The 15766-nt window shown below is 36.3% G+C and overlaps 1 protein-coding gene across 6 annotated transcripts in view; it reads left to right on the top strand.

The window, feature by feature from the left end:
• ALS2 (alsin Rho guanine nucleotide exchange factor ALS2) overlaps positions 1 to 15766 on the top strand; it is a 74234-nt gene that overhangs the window by 26829 nt on the left and 31639 nt on the right. For 5 of the 6 annotated variants that reach the window (XR_014143931.1, XM_081815337.1, XM_081815334.1 and 2 more), the window contains exons 8-12: positions 3380 to 3457; positions 6097 to 6279; positions 8179 to 8350; positions 10574 to 10754; positions 13134 to 13199. Coding sequence is in view for 5 of the 6 variants with exons in the window: in XM_081815337.1 (XP_081671463.1) it covers positions 3380 to 3457; positions 6097 to 6279; positions 8179 to 8350; positions 10574 to 10754; positions 13134 to 13199 (680 nt within the window). In the remaining variant the exon portion in view is untranslated. The remainder of the gene's footprint in view (positions 1 to 3379; positions 3458 to 6096; positions 6280 to 8178; positions 8351 to 10573; positions 10755 to 13133; positions 13200 to 15766) is intronic. The other variant, XM_081815338.1, reaches the window with a different exon arrangement.

Here is a 15766-nt window from a genome sequence, read left to right on the forward strand (position 1 = left end):
TATAATGATTCTTCATCAATCCTTTAATCTTTTTAGGAAAAGTCAATAAAGAAATCTGAACCCTATAAGTATTTTAAATTTCACATATTAGACTAGCAAAAAAACTAATATAGCTCAAATAAATAAATGTAAATATTAGAAAAGGATAATTTATTATTATTAACACAGTGAATCATTTAAAAGCCTTAAAAGTAAGAGATTAGGAAGATGGTCAGTTACAAAATAAGCATAAAAATTGCTAGCTTTTTATATACATAAGGTAAAACAAAAAACATACTTAGGGAAAAAAGCTGTTCACAGTGGCAACAAAAGTAGTAGGAAAATAGGAGTATTTTTAATAGGAAGTGTGTAAGCCCATATGATACAAACTCATGAACTCTTCTAGTAGGTTATAAAAAAAGAAGAATAAAGGGAAAGAGATTTTATTTTTTAAATTTTTAAACATTTTTTTAATTTTTGAGAGAAAGCGGGGCAGGAGGCGAGGGTGAGGGGTAGAAGGAGAGGGAGAGAGAATCTCAAGCAGGCTCCACGCCCAGCTTGGAGCCCAGTGCGGGGCTTGATCTCACAACCCCGAGATCACGACCTGAGCCAAAATCAAGAGTCAGACGCTTGATCAACTGAGCTGTCCCAGGCACTCAGAGATTTTGTTTTTATTTTATTTCATTATTTTATTTTTATTTAAAGATTTTATTTATCTTAGAGTGAGAGAGAGCCCACGAGTGGGGGGATGGAGCAGAGGGAGAGGGACTAGCAGATTCCACACTGAGCGTAAGCCTGATGTAGGCCTTAATCTCACGACCCTGAGATCATAACCTGAGCTGAAATCAAGAGTTGGCCGCTCAACTGACTGAGCCACCCAGGCACCCCCTGAGATTTTATTTTTAGATGAAAAGTCAATGTTGCAAAAATGCCATTTTTCTCAGTTCAGTATAAATTCAGTACAGCCCCCAAAATATTCCAATGTAAGATTTACAACTTGATAAAATGATCCCAAAACTATTCCAGGAGAATAAATATAGGAGGTGAGACACATCAATACTGAAAAAGAATAGAGACGAAGGGTGAGAATTTGCCTTATAAAATATATTATCAGACTACAAACAGATGAGTGAGATAGAAATATACCTGTGGACTAGAAATAGACCCAAGTATATATGAGAATTTAGTATATGATAAAAGTGGGCATTTCAAATCAGTTGGGGAAATAAGACTGAATATTCAATAAATACTGTTGGAACCTTGGCTTCTTATTTGCAGAAGAAAATTATGGTAACTTCACATATTCTACTTCTGGATGGATTAAAGATGTAATGTTAAAAAATAAAACCTTCCATGTGTAAGAACAAATTTAGGTTTTCTTTCTTTTCTTTTTTTTTTTTTCAATAACCTTAGGAGTAGAAAAGGACATGATGTCAAAACCAGAAATTAGAAAGTAAAGATATGTTTGTCAACCTAATAATTAAATGCTCATAAATAGCAAAAAACACCACACACAAAATTAAAATACATAACAAGCTGGGAAAAAACATTGGTGACATATATGATAAAGTGTTACTACCTGATACTAAAGCAAAATTGTCAAAGAATACTTATATTCCATTCATAAAAGAAGAGCTAGAAATGGCCAGCAATGAATGAGAAGATGGTCAGCCACTTAGTAAACAAATATAAATGAAAACAGTAAAGGGGCGCCTGGGTGGCTCAGTCCTTAATCGTCTGCCTTCGGCTCAGGTCATGATCCCAGGGTCCTGGGATTGAGCCCTACATCGGGCTCCCTGCTCAGTGGAAAGCCTGCTTCTCCCTCCCGCCCCCCCCCCCCCACGCTTGTGTTCCCTCTCTTGCTGTGTCTCTCTCTGTCAAATAAATAAAATCTTTAAAAAACAACAACAACAACAAAAACAAAAACAACAGTAAAATATTTTCTCACTTACCCGATGAGCGAGGATCCCATCCCATTTAATACTGGTTGCTGGTGAGGGTGTAGGGAAAAGATATGGTGCTGGTAGGAAATGTACATTGGACCGTGCTGGAAGACAGTTTGTCAGTACGTATCAAAAATCAGAACGTGCAGATTCATGGACCCAGAGTTCTTTGCCTAGGAATTTATTCTAAGGAAATAAATAGATAAACAAATATGTATATTCAAGGATTTTCAATATTTTTTATTAAAGAATTAGAAATGATAAATATGGTTACTTCATTAGGTAATTTATTAAACTACACCCACAATAGAGTTCTGTGTAGTTACTCTAAATGATGTTGTAGGTTGGGCTACTGGGTGGCTCAGTTGGTTAATTGTCTGAGTCCTCATTTCAGCTCAGTTCATGATGTCAGGGTCGTGAGATCGAGCCCTGTGTCTGGCTCTGCACTTGATGCCGAATCTGCCTGAGATTCTCTCTCCCTCCCCCTCTGCACCTCCTCCTGCTTGCATGCTCTCTCTTTCTTAAATAAATAAATAAAGTTGTAGCTCGGTACTTATCAACATTGAAAAATGTCAAGGAATAGCATTAAAGAAAAACATCAGTTCACAATACAACATTAAATACTATAGTCCCATTTTGCTTTACATTTTGTGTCTACATTATATACCATAGACATTAAAATTTCTAGAAGCATGTATATGTATGTTCCCAAAACAAAACAGCATTTGTCTCTAAGTGATCAGTTCATCAGTTGTTTTCACTTTCTTTTCATTTCTTTGTTCTGTGACAGTCTTGTACAGTGACCATGAATTGCTTTTTAAACCAGAAGAAACAACCATTGTCATTAAGCATAGTCACGGTCATCTAGTTTCTTTTGTCTGTAGTGGAGCATAGGTACTTGGATTTCTCCTACAACAACTCTTCATATATGAAAAGATGTTCTAGTCATTTCACGGTACTCCTGTCTACAGAAAAAGAATCATGATTAACTTTTCTTTATAGCACTTACCTTTCTTTTTTATCACTTTCTTTGTAAGAGGCAGTATAGGATAATTCCTGGGATTATATCCTGGCTCTGCCACTTAAAATTTGTGACTTCTCTGAGCCAGTTTCCTTATCTGTAAAGAAAGGATTGTCATGAGAATTAAACATTAATTAATACAAAGAAATTGTCAAGAACAATGCTTGGTAGGTAGTAAACACCTGGGAAAGGTTAGTTATTGTTAACTCTTGGACTCTCTCTTCCCATGTACTGTTTGCTCATTATCTCTGGTCTAGTTTAAAGATGAATTTTCTCAGTATTTTATTATAAGAGTGTAAGTAATCTATATGTAACTATTGGTGCGTGTGTGTACATATATATATATACACTTATATATGTTCATGTTATAGACGTTCAGAAATGACATGCAGTCAGATTCACAACTTTTACCTACTTTCCTATGATTTTCTAATAGGTTTACTCATGGGGTAGCAATACCTTTGGTCAACTTGGGCATTATGATTTTCCAACAACAGTTCCTCGTCTTGCAAAGGTACTTTTGAGAACTTGATGATTTTTATAGCAACTTATTTCAGAATTCTAAGTTATAGCACTTTATATTTCTCCATTTTGTGTTTGAAAAATTAGTAGAATTCTTTATTTGTAATCTAAATTCGTTTTGGTGTACTTAAAAAAGCCATGAAGCCCCTTATTTTCAAGCTAAATGTTCTTTTTAAAAATATGTTTGTATTTCTTTTGTTCTTAGCTTCCATTGTTCATTGACTATTCATAGTCCTTTGTCTTTTTTTTTTTAAATAAAAATGAAAACGTTCTTTTAAAACAAACGTTTCTAGGACTGTGATGCTGACTTCTGAGCTTTATACCACCAAATAATGCCTACTCTGACTTTTCACTTAAGTTTGACTTTTGCATAACATTATTTGGTGGTGGTATTATTATTATTATTATTCTTGGCTTTTGTTGTTTTTTACATACATAGTCATAATAGTAAAACCTTTTTGTAAATCTTTTCATTGTAGTGAAGCTAAAAGTGTAAATGATTTCTTCACTGTCATATAAATTGGTTTTAGTTTATGTAATGCTTTTCAGAGGTTGGTGGCTTCTAGTCCCTTTGATGTGATTCTAGAGGACTGTTTATCAATCTTTTTTTTTGCTCCAAAACTCTGTGGAAATACTAAATTTTCATCAATAGTATTAACTCCTTATACGAGATTTGTTTGGTTTTTTGGAGGGTAGAGGACGGGGGCAGTACACATGGTGTTAGCCTAACAGAATGGAATATGGAGCTCATCCATTTGTAGTTTGATTCTATCAACCCAGCCCAATACATGCTCCCTCCACTGAGAGCAACAGAGCCTAAAAAAAGGTGGTTACCTCAAGTTCAGGAACATGATTCACATATAAACTCCAGATAATACATATTGCAGTAATGCATGTTTTCAGAGTGCACTGTGATCCATTGCTTCATAAGACTTGCACATGCTGCCTTTCCTTCCAGTGAACTTCATTTCACTGAGAGGGAAGACTTAAATAAAACATTAGGCAACAGTTACTACTTTCTAGTTCCAATCTTAAATGTTTTCCCTATGGAGCATTTCAGTGGTAAGCTATTCAATTACTGATATTATGTAACAAAAAAATACGGTAAATCATCATTCCTTGTTTTTCACCTCAATGAAATTGAATGTACATTTATTCTTACCAAGGAAATTTCTGTAACTTAGAATGGAGACCTTGGAAAATCAAGTTTTTATGTAACATTGTACAGTCAGACAAAAGAGAATAAGATTTTAGTTTCATTATTCATTAACTGTACATATAAAAATTACAGCATCGGGATTTTGGTTTTTTTATTTGGGGGAAGAATGAGAAAAACATTCTGATGTCATTTTAATTAATCTGTGAATTAAAAGTCAAGGTAGAATGAGATCTGAATTAGTTTTGATGGAGACTAATAAGACTTTTGTCTCCTGCAAAAATTTTAATCCATTCTTTACAAAATTAACAGGAAGCCAGTTATTTGGAGAGCCTGAATTTGAGAAGATAAATGTCATGCCAGAAAGGACTAGCTATAAAGTAGGGAGACATGCACACACACTCACACAATCATCTAATCACCTAGGATTTGGAGCCTGTCTAGACACAAAGAATAACAGATAAGAGGGTTTTTGCTTATCAGTGTGGAAGTCATAGCTAAAGCTGGGGCTGGAGGTTGGGGCAGTAGTTTTCATAGCAGAACACTTTCTTCAAATGAAATCTTATGTGTAATCCCATACACAAAACGGATAAACATGGAACTACTTTAGTTGAAGGATGGAGTGGGATAGGGGCAGAGCCCTGACACCTGCCTTTCCATGGTGTTTCCTGAATCGCTACGTGGAATCCTGAGGATTGAAAACCATTGGTTTAAGGCAGTGGTTCTTAAACTTTTGCACACATCAGCATCACCTGGAGAACTTGTCAAACCAGATTGCTTCACCCCCAGTAGCGCTGTGGCCTGAGAGTTTGCCTTTCTAATATTTGTGGGTGATTGCTGCTGCTGCAAAGACTGCTTGTTGAGAACCACTGGTCGGGGGGATCCCTGCAGATGGGCTTCTAAGGGGTCTTGCCTGTTTCAACAGCCTGGGACTTGGTACAGTGAAGCCACATCGGAGAGGTAGTGAGTTCCAAGTGGGAAAACTGAATTTTCGCACCCAAGAGTCTAGTTGGCTAGAATGGAATTTTGCCATGTTAGATTTTTTTCTTTCCATCTTGATTTTTGTGCACACAGTCGAATATGTATGGACAACGCTGTGTCCCAGCTGTCAGAATAGGGCTCTAGAAGTTTCTGTGTTTCCTGATTGTAGTACAGCCTAAGTCCTGTAGAGACTTCCAAAAATAACTATTAAAAAATTAGACCTATGGTTTTTCCGTTTTAAAGCCCAGTTTTTCAGATTTTTATAAAAACGATCCAGTTCTAAATTTAAAAGCTGAACACAAGATTCCTTCTTATATCTGCATCTGTGCTGCAGTTGATCGGACCCATTAGTGGGTGAGTTTTGCCCTTTTGAGGTATGAGTGACTTTGCACCACATCTGTTTAAGTAACCTAACATTTCTGTTCTGGTGGATCCGAATTTCTGTTTAATTCTTTCTTTCGTCTTGGACAGACAATATCTTGCTGTCATTACAGGTGAGCAGTGAAAATGGAGTCTGGAGTGTAGCTGCAGGCCAGGATTATTCCCTGTTTTTAGTGGATACAGAAGACTTCCAGCCTGGGTTATATTACAGTGGCCGACAGGACCCTGCAGAAGGTGACAATCTTCCAGAGAATCACAGTGGTACTAAGACTCCAGTACTTCTCTCCTGTAGTAAGGTGAACAAGAATTGGATCCTAAGGCCTCTGTAACACATGAACAGTCTTGTTTTTGTTATTATTTGTATGTATACCTATTATTAAGTATCTTTGTCTACTGTATTTAAAATTGCAGCCCTTCCCATCCCCCTTTACTCCTTATCTCCTTTTCTTGACTTATTTCTATCCATAGTGCACGTCACCATCTAATACACTATATAATTTACTTTTTTGGGTCTATTTTCTGTTCTCAACTATAAGATTCCTAAGAGTAGAGATTTTAGGCGTTCTCATTTACTGCTGTATCCTCATAGCAAGTACTTTATAAATACTTGTTGTATTAACACCCTCATGTAGGAATATTAAAAAGTACATTTCACAATGAAGTTTCCTAACTGCATTCATGGAGCCCTCAGAGGTGAATTAGAATAGAAATGGAGTAGATGATATTTTTTATTTTGTTTTATTTGCTGAAGATTTATTTATTTGAGAGAGAGAGTGTGTGAGCGGTGGGGGATGGAGGGAGACAGAGGGAAAGGGAGAAGCAGATTCCCCGCTGAGCAGGCCCCCCCCACCCCCACAGCCACAGGGCTCTATTCCAGGACCCTGAGATCGTGACCTGAGCTGAAGGCAGATGCTTTACTGACTGAGCCACCCAGGTGTCCCTGAGTAGATGAATTTTTAATTGTAAATGGGAAGTAAAAATAACATAGACCCAAGGTGGGCTCATGGCAGACCTGACAGGCCACCAGCAGCGCTGTATTTCCCATTCCTTCCCTCTGTTAACTTGTCATTTTAGTTATTACTGTTTACTCCCTTCTTTTTCATTTGTTGAATTGAATTTCTTTGCTTTCCTACTTCCTGTCTCTTTTTCATGAACTTAAACGATTGGCCTGTTCTTGGTTTTTTCTTTTTTTCTCATTAAAGCAACTTACATCCTCAGAGTGGTATGTTGTAAGGGAATTAACCCTCAAAGCTAGTACGTTCTGGATTTCTTCTTCTTACCGGATAATATATCTGATGGATTGTTTTTTTTAATCTTTCATGTTTTTCTGGCTAAATGCATAAGCTATGAATGTATAGCACAAAATCTTTCTTGCTAAAGGCAACACTGGCCAAGATTTGGCTCCTGACCTATATATAGGCTGTTATCTCAGACATACTCACCGACTCTTTGTAGTTGTTGGCCCTTGCTCCACATTCCCCATGAAGGATTCCACAGCCCAGATAAATGATGAAATAGGCTGATGAGAGGAATGGGGCTCTAGTATGTATTGTTATTACCATGGATATTAGTCCACTTGGTCTGCAGCTTGGTTGCTGGGTTTATAGGGATCTGTGTATACATTGATTATTTTTGTTCAGTGGTATAATGGATAAATGACAGAAAGTCCCTTTTAAAGAAAATCCCTTTGTGTTGTACTTTGTTGTTGTTTCCTAGACCCTTGATATTCTAGTACACAGTGTAGAGATCCTCTCTGCTCTCATTTATCCTGTTTCATAAAAAGAGGATCCTGAGACATGTATCTCTATCATTTGGATCTTTGTATATTTAGGGTGTCTGTGGTTCTAAATACATGTAATATGAAATAAAAGATATTGCAGCAATAAAAATATAGATATAAATGGTAATATATAGGTCCAGATATACATATATAACAATGTTGTACTGGTAAACCAGATCTAAAACAAAACAAAACAAAAACCCTGATCTGTAGTGTTTGCCATTTTATTGGGGGGGGGAGGGGTAATTTTACTGTTGCCAATTTCAAGCTACTAGTGGTTTAATAACTAACTTGGAAGATTCTTGAATGTAAGGATTCCGTTTGGCTCCTGCCAGCTGATATGAGCCAGCTTTAGCACCCAAATTACTGCTAGTAAATTATATTTTATCCTTAATCTTTTTCTTCTCTATTTCAGCTCGGATATATAAGCAGAGTGACAGCAGGAAAAGATAGCTATCTAGCTTTGGTGGACAAAAATGTTATGGGATATATTGCCAGTCTCCATGAGTTGGCTACTACAGAAAGACGATTCTATTCAAAACTAAGTGACATCAAATCTCAGATTCTCAGGCCTCTTCTCAGTTTAGGTAAGTAGAACGTCCCCCCAACTCCCTCAGTTATCAGGCAGGACTCTTATTTTATCTGTTCTTCCTATGTCACAAATAAAAAAAACTTGAGTTACATGTTTGTTTGTTTGTTTCTTTCTTTCTTTCTTTCTGTTTTCTTATTTTTGTACACAGGCAGTCAACAACTTACAAACTGTTTCCACTTTGTCAGGAGCCCAGCTGCCCCTGAGTATTCTACCACTCCCAGAGCTCTTTCTCCTTGTGGAAATAGGAAGTGGAGCTTTCAGAATATTCATGGTAGAGAAGCAGAAACAGCTTTGGGAAAGTTGATCCTAGGAGTTAGACTTCAAGACAACATTTTTTTTTTTTTTTAAAGATTTTATTTATTTATTTGACAGAGAGAGACACAGTGAGAGAGGGAACACAAGCAGGGGGAGCGGGAGAGGGAGAAGCAGGCTTCCCGCTGAGCAGAGAGCCCTATGTGGGGCTCGATCCCAGGACCCTGGGATCATGACCTGAGCTGAAGGCAGACACTTAACGACTGAGCCACCCAGGCGCCCCCAAAACAACACTTCTAGTCCTAAGAAATCTTATGTTGTACTACGTGACTTTTTCATTTTCTTTGTTCTAGTTCTTAGAATTATATCAAGTAGAGATTCATTTGGATTTACAAATGTCTCTTAACTCTGACAAGAGTGTCCAGGTCTTATCCAGCATTACCACGAATTGGTTAAATCTGATTCCTTGTCTTAGCTGCCGTCAACAATGAAGAGGGATCGAAGATGAAGAGATAATACAGAGAAAATGAATTACAGTAGTTCTAGAGGGGGACTACTGTCTGGATACACTAGATCCCTGGGTCTCCAGGAGGTTAGAAAGGAATACAAATGGAAGTGGGGGAAATGGCTATTGAAGATCAGATCTCACCATTTCAAAAGTTTTTGTAGGTTTGGCCCTGCACATAGAAAATGGAGAGGAAGTTTTCTTTCTCTTTCCTGCACTCTGTGGCCCCCTGTGAGGATTTAGAATTCAGATCAATACTGTAGTACTTAAATTCTGCCTTGATGAGAAACATCAGTTTTTCCACATTAAGTTGACATTGGCTTGTGTGGGTCAGCCCATTTTTATAATGGGAAAACATTTATTTTTTCAAATAACTAATTTATAGTCTTTCAGGATGTGACCTTTTGTAAGTTAGGGACTGTCTGCATTTTTAAATTTCTTTGTTTATTTTATATTGTCTTATTTATGTTTTAAAGTCTTTTTTTTAGTAATCTCTACACCCAAGCTGGGGCTCAAACTCATGACTTGGAGATCAGGAGTCGCATGCTCTTCCGACTGAGCCAGTCAGGCACCCCAGTTTATTTTAGTTTTTAATATGTTTTGCCTTTTTAAATGTCACAGAGTGCCTGTTCTATAAATTCTCTTCCAGTGGGTAGGCCTAAGACCGCAGGAGATTGGCAGGGGAAAAGCATTAGTCCAAGCTGGAAGCTTCCTGGATTGGTCTGAAAGAAAAGTGAAATTGTCCTTTTCCCTGTCCTGATTCATGATTTCTATGTTGTTCTTACATTGTCTGCTCATCAGCCTCACTGCTTAGAGAGAAGTCCTGGAAATTAGGAACTTTGGACTGGGAAAAAGCAAATAATCTCCTGGTACCCTCTATAAAGTTCAGAGCAACCTGGTCAGTCTGATTCTGGGATTGCCCTCTCTTCACTGAAGTATTGGGGTTGTCCAAGGGCCAGTAGAGCAGAAGTCAGTACAAAAAATTGAAAATGTTAACTAAAATGTAACTACAAAAGTGGGTTTAATTCCTGGCTGTCACTTACCAGTTCTGTGAAATTAAGATAACTCACTTCCCTTTTTCTGGCTTCAGATTATTTATCTTCAAAACTGGAGGAGAGTTGGATTTGCTCAGTGGTTCTGAAATTTGGCTGGTCTTCAGAATTACATGGAAAACTTTTCTTCTGAATATATCCATCCTAGGATCTTAACCTTAGCCTACTGAGTCAGAAGCTATAGGATCCCTGTGTATGTGTTTTTAACAAGTTTCTCAAATGACTGGATTCTCTGATCTCTGAAGTTTCTTTCTTTAACAGTGTGATGATTTGAATTCCATTGTCGAGAGTACATCTCAGCATGTTAAATATTTCTAGAAAAGGGGGATTCATAATCTTGATCATAAGAAAGTATTCTGGTAATGAATCTTCAGGTTATGTCATCATCATCATCATCACTTTGTTACAGAAAATTTGGGCACTGCAAGTACAGTCCAGCTGTTGCAGGAGGTGGCAAGCCGTTTCAGCAAGCTGTGTTACCTAATTGGTCAGCATGGAGCCTCACTGAGCAGCTTCCTTCATGGGATAAAGGAGGCCAGGAGTTTGGTCATTCTGAAGCATGCAAGTCTCTTCTTGGATAGTTATACAGAGCAAGTATCCAGTCCCGTGTCATGTTCAATCTCTGCAGGGTTATTCTGCCAAGGAGAACAGCTCCTTAATCAGAAGAGACTAGATTAGGGACAGTGATATAAGGTAATAGAAATTGCAAAGCAGTATTTTAATCTTAAGCCAACTGTAGTTCTGCATTGCTAAAATTTTAGTTTTAAGTGGAAAAAAGGTTTAAAAATAATGAATTGTATTTCTGTAGTCTAGCAGAATGATTGATAGTGTACTTAATTTACATGAAATATACTATAATAAATATGGTTCTTTAGAGAATAATTTTGCTTACTTAAGTAAATTATAATAAAATTAGAAGAAATGAGTAACTAAACCAGTTATTTTAAGACCAACTGCTAATGGTAAATATGGAGTTGTTCCAATGTCTTTTTTTATTGTTGTGTAAATGGAGGGTTTAAAGACCATACTATCTTCAAAATAAGGATATTTCCTTAATAAAATCTAGCATAAGTTATCCAAGGTTCTTTTAATGTTTTTTTTTAAAAAAATATCCTAAGTGTATTTGAAAATTTAAGTATTTCTCACCTTTTCTTAATTTATACTTTGACATAATTTGTAGTGACAGTTTTATTCTTTATTAACACCTCATCCATCTAGCAAATATTGACCGAGTACCCACTAAGTGCCAGGCACTGTGTAGAGCTCTAAGATCATACAGCCACAGCCGGGAACCAGTAAAAGGGGGTTCAGGGGGTTCATGTTCTATTGGTGTTTTGTTTAGGTTATTTTTAATATAAGTGAGATAGTGTTTATTATTGAAAATTATACAAATAAAATAGTCAAAAAGATACTTAAAGTTGCCCATAATTCTACCACCAGAAATAACCATTGCTAATAATTTTAGTGTACTTCTTTTCAGATTTATGCATATATATGCAGATAGATGCATGTGATTTTAATTGTAAGCAGTATTAAATATATTTGAAGCTATAGTCTGAGAGGAAATACCCGAGTTGCAGTCTTTCATATTCTTTCAGACATGAAAAATAACATAATTTGATACCAGTTTACTTTTTTTTTTTTTTTTTAGAGGTGGGGAGGGGCAGAGGAAGAGAGAATCTTAAGCAGAGCCCGATGCAGGGCTCAGTCTCATGACCCTGAGATCATGACCTAAGCCAAAATCAAGAGTTGGATGCTTAACTGACTGAGCCACTCAGGCACCCCCAATTTACTTTTTTAAACTAGATTTTGTTTGTGTGAAGGTTTAGCTTTTGCTGGTATAGTTCTTTTTTGTCTTATTTATCTCACAATTTTTTTTTTTAACTTCTTGTTCTCTTATACTTCAGGACTTATACTTAGAGATGCTTTTATTTTGATACCTTTGATACCTCCCTATCTTTTAACGTAATTTATTCATATAGGTGAGGCAAGTAAAAAAATCTTGATTTGTGTATGAATTTTAAAAGTTATTTTTAATTGTAAAATAAACATAACATCTAATTTATCATCAGGACCTTTTTTTTTTTTTTAAAGGTTTTTTTATTTATTTGAGAGAGAGAGAAAGCATGAGTGGGGGTGGGTAGAGGGAGAGGGAGAAGCAGACTCCCCGCTGAGCAGGGAGCAAGATGTGGGGCTCCATCCCAGGACCCTGAGATCATGACCTGAGCTGAAGGCCGACGCTTAACCGACTGAGCCATGCAGGCATCCCCCATCAGGACCATTTTTAAGTGTATAGTACCTTGGGCTATTTTGAATAGGAATTTGCCTTCTCTCGAAGTGAGTTGATTCCATTTTGCCATTCTGGGAGTATGGTAGAAATGTACATGAGTCAAAGCAGTATATCAAGACATTCTCTAGCAATAGATTAAAACTTAACTGTCATTTTCTAACAGTTTCACTTGAGCTCTTTTAACATATTTTCATCCCTTCTCTATTGTTTATTTCTGAAGATTTAATTTTCATTAAAAATCCAACTATTTTAATTGTATTTTCTCAAGTTTGTTAAGTTAGAAAAGTAAAGGGGCGCCTGGGTGGTTCAGTTGTTTAAGCGTCTGCTTTCAGCTCAGGTCATGATCCCAGGGTCCCTTGCATCAGGCTCCCTGCCCCATGGAAAAAAGTTACCGAAGTAATATCTATGAAGCAAGTTCTAGCATCTTCTGCATAATTTTAGTTGTATTTTAAATTTACAATTATCTTTACTAAAATGGCTCTTTCCCCTCCTGATTATTGTGATTACCACATAATCTGCCCTTCTTTTCAGTCAAGTCAGTTCATGAATGTTGACATCACAAAAGTTCTAAACTTATTGGTGAGACCAAGAAGTATCTGCTCCAGATGCTTGTTATGTAAATTTGTTCTTCAGAATTTTCATTAATGCTAATGTACATGTGTTTTCTTTTTTGGTCAAGGTATTGCACATCTATTACAAATTTCCTGGTTATGGGAGGATTCCAGCTTCTTGCTAAGCCTGCCATGTAAGCAAATACATATCTTCCAATTATCATTCTAACAACCAAAGATCATGTTTTATAGTGTTCTTTGTTTTTGGGTGCCCAGGAAAATCTTTGGCTTAATCATTTTACCAAATGTAGACTACCAAAATGTAGACTTTTGCTAACTCTTAAAAAGACAGGTATTATTAGCCCCTGATTATCATTGGGAGTAGTATGGTATTGAAAAAACCACAAGATCTGGGTCCTTCTTTATTATCCCTGAGATGTTGGACAACTCTCTTCACCAAATTGAGCCTAATTTTTTTCATCTGAAAAATAGAAATGTTTTTTCCCTGGTTGTGAGGAACAAATAATGTATGTGATGGTATAGAGAAGAACACAAAGTGTTGCACAAGCATAAAGATTTTGCATTTAGCTTCTGGATAATAAATATAAAAGTCTCTTACATGAGGCTAATCATTCTGAACTATGTAGATTCTCAACAAGTGTTGACCTAGAGACAAAGGCAAGTTTAAAAAATTCAGTTGTATTTTAATAGTAAACATATAACATATATACTCACAACCCAGATTTAATAGATGTTAATGTTTTGCCATGTTTGCTTTTGATCTTATATCCTAATAGAGTAATAACATCCTTGTCTCATTTCTGATCTTCAAGGGGAATAGTTTTAGTATTTCTTCATTAAAGATGATTGCCTTAGGTTTTTGGTAAATATCATTTATAGGGTTAAAAGGCTCCCTTCTTAAAAAAGGCAGGGGAGGGTTCCCTTCTATTCCTGAAAGTTGAAGAGCAATTGATTATTTTTTTAATGGTAAACATCCTTGAGTTCTCAAGATAAATTCAGTGGTCTGCCTGTATTAGTTTTTCAGTGCATTGCTGGACTCAATTTGCTAATATTTAAGATTTTTGCATCTATATGAATGTGAGGTTTTCCTTCTCTTCTGAACTTGAAGTTTTGATAAGAAGATTGCACTAGCAATCATAAAGTGAGTGTGGGAACTTTGTATTTTCTGGAATAGTTTGCATGAGATAGGGAATATCTGTACTTTGAGATTTTGTAGAATTCATCTGTAAAAACGTATGGCTTTTGTGGGGGCATTTCTGTAGGGAGTTTTTAAACTACTGACTTCATTTCTGTAATGAATAGATCTGTTCAGGTCTTTATTTCTTCTTGTGGCTTTAATTATTTGTATTTTTCTGGAAAATTATTGCATCCAAGTTTTCAAATTTATTGGCATAATATTGCTACCATTGTCTTAAGATGTTTTCACCTCCATAATAACTGTGGTTATATCCCCTATTTTTCATTCCTCTTATTTATTTGAGTCTTTTATCTTTTTATCTTGGTCAGTTTTGTCAGCAGTTTACCCTTTTTAATTTTCTTTTCAAAGATTAAGCTTTAGTTACTACTGACTTTTCTTTGTTTTCTATTTTATTTCTGCCCTTTTTTAAAAAAGATTTTATTTGAGAGAGAGAGAGAGCAAGCAAGAGTGGGTGGAGGGGGGAGGGACAGGCAGACTCCCTAATGAGTGCGGAGCCTGACATGGGGCTCCATCTCAGGACCCTGAGATCATGACCTGAGCTGAAGTCAGATGCTTAACTGACTGAGCCACCCAGGTGCCCTGAATTTCTGCCTTTTATTTCCTTCTTTCTTTGTGTTCCCCTGTTAATGTCTTCCAACTTCATGAGTTTAGCATTTAGCTCATCAATTTTCCAGTCTTTGGATTTTTCTAATGTACTCATCCAAGGCTATAAATTTCCCTCCAAGTGTTGCTTTAGCTGTATCTTAAAACCTTTGATACCTTTTGTTTTTATAATCATTCAATTGTAAATATATTTCTAATTTCCATCTTGATTTTTTCTTTGACTCCTGTTATGTCCTTCATTTCCACAGTACAAGGGTTCAGCCTTCATTTTAAAAAAAAATATTTATTAGAGAGAGAGAAAGTGGGCATGAGCAGGAGGGAGGGGCAGAGGGAAAGGGAGAGGGGAGAAGCAGATTCCCTGCTGAGCAGGGAGCCCAACGCGGGGCTTGATCCCAGGACTCTGAGATCATGACCTGAGCCAAAGACAGACGCTTAACCAATTGAGCCACTCAGATGCCCCAGCAGCCTTCATTTTTTTAATGACAGATTAAAGAGTGTTTTATTTTAACCTTATGTAGTAAGTTTAAAATTTTTGATCTTGCTATTTTGATTTATATTAATATAATGACACCACTTTCTATTCTATTACTTTTAACCTGCCTGTATTGTATTGTAATATTTTTGTATATTTCTTGTAAACAGCAAATTGGTGGACTTACTGCTTTGTTGTTTTTTCCATCTGAGAGTTTCTGGCTTTTAACTGACAAGTTTATATTTGTTGTAATTTCTGATTTTACATTTATTATACATCTATATATTATATTGACTAAAAAAAGCTTATTTAACATTTAGTGTTGGTGAAATGCTGAATCTTGGCCAAAAAAATAGGAGAAAATGATTGCAGCCAAACCAGTAATTAAATGAAGAAAAAAAAAAAAAGAATGGTTATTTTTCCAAATAGTAATGCTTGAAGAAAAGCAGCTTTATTATAGGAGGATG

This window comes from Leptonychotes weddellii, chromosome 3 (assembly GCF_054177405.1).
Source record: "Leptonychotes weddellii isolate Sample4059 chromosome 3, ASM5417740v2, whole genome shotgun sequence".
Classification (NCBI taxonomy): domain Eukaryota; kingdom Metazoa; phylum Chordata; class Mammalia; order Carnivora; family Phocidae; genus Leptonychotes; species Leptonychotes weddellii.